The sequence below is a fragment of the Cynoglossus semilaevis genome, chromosome 16, assembly GCF_000523025.1.
Source record: "Cynoglossus semilaevis isolate Cse_v1.0 chromosome 16, Cse_v1.0, whole genome shotgun sequence".
NCBI classification, from domain to species: domain Eukaryota; kingdom Metazoa; phylum Chordata; class Actinopteri; order Pleuronectiformes; family Cynoglossidae; genus Cynoglossus; species Cynoglossus semilaevis.
The window spans coordinates 741,949-747,325 of record NC_024322.1 but is presented as its reverse complement, the minus strand read 5'-3'; the positions used below and the strand labels follow the sequence as shown (position 1 = coordinate 747,325).

The window sequence follows — 5,377 nt, the reverse complement described above, 5'->3', positions numbered from 1 at the left end:
TATGTATATATATGTATATATGTATATGTATGTATATATATGTATATATGTATATATATATGTGTATGTATATATGTGTATATATATGTATATTAGCATTATTTTATCATTTTAGCCTTTCATCACAATGCAATACTTCCCTTATATCAGTGATTCTCGATTTAATTTCCGTATATTTTCACACATTATTCGTTCCACATTGGGAAAATTCACGAAGTGTACTTATTGGACGGTTTGTGTTTTGCTTCGCTATTTTGGCAGTGTTTTTGATTTTTACTGTATTATGTCAAAATAAATTGAGCTGTTCGGTAGACGAGACGAAACAAAGGAAATGGTTGTTTGAGTGATTTATTGATAATACGCATTGGAGAGAAAAGTAAAGTAGGAGAGAAGAGAAATTTGAGTCGATTGAACATTTTTAATTCCAGTTTAAAGTAAATTTATCTTGGTTACCATCTGCAAAAAAAAAAAAAAATCAGAAGGATCATGGGAAGTGTAGTCAGACGTGGGTGTGTCCTCCAAAGTTGTAAGAGAGTGTGTGTTCAGCTCAGAGTTAAGTGTGTGGATGTGTGATCTGTCTGAACATGTTACTCATGAAAGACCAGTGTGTTGGTGTGTGTGTGTGTGTGTCGAGAGAGCGCTGTGGACACAACAATGGTTCGAGACTTAACTGCTGCTGGATGACAGACACACTCAGTATTTACACTGACCCTTTTTTAACTGGAAACTGAAGTTGGCAAAGAACACACCCCCCCCCCACATCAAAGTCCAAGGAGAAACTATGTTTGTTTTTTTGGGAGGGGGGGACAGTGGGTTACTGTTACTGTACAGCCTGTCCTGTGGTCAGTTTGTGTAACGGAGGTTTATCTGAATGACAAATTACGGTGAAAATAACTGTGAATATAGACCAACGTGGTGCCCCGGGGTCACCTGGTAGCCCCCATGGACTACCTAAGGTGCCCGTGGGGTATGTTCTAGAAATAAAACTAGTCAACAACAGGGTCCAAAAATTGTACTGTTACTGTGCTTTTGGAATCAGTTCCACTTGCAGTGATGTTCAAATGGGTTCAGACGATGATTATTACTACATTGTTCAGAAAGTCTAGTATCAAACAAGTAGCTCTTAGTATCACCAAGTACCCTTGAAGTACCTCTCAGTTTCAAAAAGGTCGGTGACCCCTGCTGTAGAACATTTGGACTCGCCGCGGAATAACAACTGCTATATCCCCGTAAGCTTAAATCACTGATTTTCTGGCTGGAATTTGGTGCAGGGCAGACGTGTTTGCTTACTCCTGTACTCCAGGGAGTGTCCAGGTGAAGAGGCATTATGTTGTGGTTTCCTAGTCTTTGACACACACACACACCGGGCTGTGTGATCTTATCTCCAGCTTGGGTGTTTCTTTTGTTTCTGTCGCAGGTTAATCTCAACATCAGCTGCTTTTAAGGCTGAGCCTGATCACACTCCAAGAACCATACGCTTGTTTTTTTGTGTTTTGTTTTTTTTTTTTTTTTACGAGTACTTCACACAGACATGAAACGTCCTGGAGCCTCTGAGTATAACCTTAACTACCATAGATATGTACGTACAGTATGTCTAATCCTGATCTCCAGAAAAAAAAAAATATATTGACTACCTCAAAATATACTCACCATCACTCTTTGTGTCCCCACAAAAACAGTATTTGTCCCCACACGTGTCTACCTGTATCAGGTAGACGCTCTGTGATGTCACGAGGAGGGTGGAGTCAGACAGGCATAAGTGGTTGGAGCTCAGCTCCAGCTGGGGAATTCCTCTGGTCTGATCTTCAGAGAAGATTTCAGGATCAGTCGCTCCTTCTTCTTCTTCTTCTTCTTCTCCTCGTCCTCTTTATCTCACCTCATCTCTGTTGTTTTATCTTGCAAAATCAGACATCAAGAGACACCCTTGAAAAAAGGTTTCAGTGCCGACACGGTGTTTATCCCACACCTGTGCACCTCACCACATCCATCGCAGCCTGTTCAGAGTGGAAAAAAAAAAGACCAAAGATGCTCCACGTTTTCTATGATCTGGTTTAACAACCTGCCGTTTCACTCCATGTGATGATTAAGAACGGCTTCAATGAGAGGAGCTGGTGCTTCGTGTGTACATGTGTGTACATTATACTTCGTATATCACAGTATCGCTTTAAGAAGCAGTTTTCCTCCTCCCCTCTCTCTCTCTCTGTCTCTCTCTCTCTCTCTCACTGTCTTTCTTTCTCCTTCCCTCTCTCTCCCTCCTGCTCCTCCCTGTCTTTTATATTTAAATGTTGGGCGAGAGGGGCAGGTAAAAAAAAACTCTCTCTCTCTCTCTCTCTCTCTACTTCTCACTTCTCTCGCTGTCACACGAAGGAAAATGACTCTCTGTTGTAGACATTAGAGAAAAGAAAAGAGAGAAAAATTAAAAAAAATAAGTCAAAATTTTTACACCCCTGAAACAGCAGGGGGAGGTGTTTTAACAATAGACCTTGAGAAGAATCCTCTGTCTTTAAGGATGAGTGAAGGACAGAGTAAGGCAAGATCAGGTGGAATGGTCAGCGTTCTTCTGAAGATCTTCATAGTTGGAGGAGCAGAGTCAACGACAGTTTAAAGAAAATATAGTCGGAGTTGAAGGTTCGGACGGCAAGACGACATGTCCCTCCGGGTGGACGCTTCTGATGTGAGGAAGAAGTTCGTGAAGAAGTTCTCACGAAGGATGTAAAGACCAGGAGGAGGACAGTCTGGGATTCCTGGAGATAATTCATTGGTTTTGCATTGGTTTGAGATTATATATTTGATTTTTTTTTTTTTTTTTAAGATAGATATTACTCATAGATTACTCACAGAGGAAGATGAAGATCGTGAGATGACTTGAAGATCTTGTCTTGAAGGACCAGGTGTGGGCCAGTCTTTGCAGAATGGATTAACCTTTGAGCTAAGGTTTGGAAAAATAAAATGTGGCTCCTGTTGTAATTCTGTTTACAAGTTCTGGACTGAAGCAGCAAAAGGTGGATGCGAATTATTCGTGCAATTCAGACTCATTTGAAATTGTTTTGAACCGATTTGGATTCAGACTTGACGCTATTTGACGCTATAGGTAGAGCGACCGATTTGGATTCAGACTTGACGCTATAGGTAGAGCAGTTGGGGCAAACTTTTTGACTCTTTGACACAAAAAGTCCTAAAATTTGACAGAGGGGCTGGGTCAGGAGCAGATACATGACATGTAAAAGTCATGCATTTGGGATGCCAAATGGACAGCATCTGGTCCCCGGGGCCGTAGTTTACCCATGTCTGGGGTAGAGCGATGGGTGTTGACATCAGTTATGTCTACTCCAGGGGTCTCCAATCTTTTTGAAACTAAGTAAGCTACTGTACTTTAAGAATACTTAGTAATACAAAGAGCTACTTGTTTGAAACAGACTTCCTGAACAATGTAATAATAATCAGTTCTGGGACTTAAACAATAGTTCCATGGCCCCAATCTCCTTGACCCTCTTGTTGACTAGGTTTATTTTTAGAACATACCCCGCGTACCACGTTGATGACCCCTGGTCTCGTCTATTACCTGGCTTTAAATCAGTTAGTAATACATTTAAACTAAACCAATAGACAAAAGCGGAAGTCAAGTACACGTTTGTCTGATCATTACTGCTTATTCCACCTTGGATGATGATCTTTCTCCTCACACCGGCAGAAAAACAGCAGCCGCTCCAGACTCGGTCCAGTGTGGACAAGTTCCATCTCGGCTCTTTACGGTCATCAGCCGTGATGTTTATGTGTCACTCTCTGTTTCTTTCCTGTGTGCTGACGTTCGTCCGCAGCCACAGCTGGAGACCTTGTACAGGTAAGGAAACATGCGAACAAAGGGAAACACGAAAACGCTAGCACACACATGGGCTACAAAGATAATGAACAAGTCGATGTATCTCAAAACCTGTCACGATAAATGGGCCACAAATGAAATTTAATCTCATGTTCAAGAAAAACAAATTGGTTAAACTGCCAATCTACCTTTAATTTTTGGCTAACAAACTATCTGTCTATCTATCTATCTGTCTATCGGTCTATCGGTCTGTCTGTCTGTCTGTCTGTCTGTCTGTCTATCTATCTACCTACCTACCTACCTACCTACCTATCTACCTACCTACCGACCTATCTATCTATCTATCTATCTATCTATCTATCTGTCTGTCTGTCTGTCTGTCTGTCTATCTATCTATCTATCTATCTATCTGTCTGTCTGTCTGTCTGTCTGTCTGTCTATCTATCTACCTACCTACCTCCCTACCTACCTACCTATCTAATCTATCTATCTATCTGTCTGTCTGTCTGTCTGTCTGTCTGTCTATCTATCTACCTACCTACCTACCTACCTACCTACTTACCTACCTACCTACCTACCTACCTATCTATCTACCTACCTACCTATCTATCTATCTATCCATCTGTCTATCTGTCTATTTCCCGACTATTTTGATGACAAAATTCAGAGGAACCTCTACCCATCTGACGTCACATGAATATCAAACATTTTTCCATGTGTGCCCTCGAATGTGTGTCTTTGAAATCTGAGACGTGTTTGTGTCTGTGTTGTCTCCTCCCTTCATTCATCTTCCATTGATCCTGCTTCTGTGGCGATACACACATGTACACACTTGGCTCCTCAGAAGGATGTTAAAGGGGAATTCCAGTTAAACTAACATCTACTTGTGCCATCTTAGTTTACTCCAAATTTGTGTTTTTTTTTTATCTCTCTGGGAGTAAGAGCTGTAGGTTTGGTAAGTTAAGAAAAAGAAACTAAGTGTACTGTACGTACCTATTACCTAACAGTTAGAAGCAAGTGTAACAATGTAACAAAAACAAAAAGCTAAAATTGCAATTTTCTAAACTAAACTACACATTATTTAGCCAAAAAAGAATGTATCATTTGTTCAAAAGATAAATAATAAGTGTGTTTAAAACAGCGCAAAAAGCTATCAAATGCAGCTAAAATCACAAATAAGTAAAAGTAAGGCAACTAGATGACATAAACTGAGCTTAGCTTAGCAGCTATTAGCAACTTTGTTTTTTGTTTTGATGTTCATTAGCAGTAATAAGCAATTAGCATCAGGCTTTGTCTGGCTTTTTTATTACTTGCTTTGTTCTCTCCTGATCAGACCTGCTACCTCTGGACCTGCTGACCAGAGTCCTGCCCCGCCCTGGACAAGCCCCACCCCCACAGGTTCGACACAGTTGCGACGCGCTTGATCAGAAATTGCAGAATACTCGTGGCCAGTTCTGATCAGATACTTTATCACTGATCAGGTCCAGATGGTCCAGTCTAGAGGATCCAGGGGCGTCCGACTGACTGGCACAACAACATCAGCTCTGAGTTTTCCTG

General features: G+C 41.1%; 1 protein-coding gene across 1 annotated transcript in view; it reads left to right on the top strand.

Moving 5' to 3' along the window:
- Positions 1-3,161: 3,161 nt before the first annotated feature.
- LOC103391547 (thrombospondin-type laminin G domain and EAR repeat-containing protein-like) overlaps positions 3,162-5,377 on the top strand; it is a 10,452-nt gene continuing 8,236 nt past the window's right edge. The window contains exons 1-3 of the mRNA XM_025064124.1: positions 3,162-3,841; positions 5,154-5,218; positions 5,302-5,377. The exon at positions 5,302-5,377 is cut by the window's right edge and continues 77 nt beyond it. Coding sequence (XP_024919892.1) covers positions 3,664-3,841; positions 5,154-5,218; positions 5,302-5,377 — 319 coding nt within the window. The 5' untranslated portion in view covers positions 3,162-3,663. The remainder of the gene's footprint in view (positions 3,842-5,153; positions 5,219-5,301) is intronic.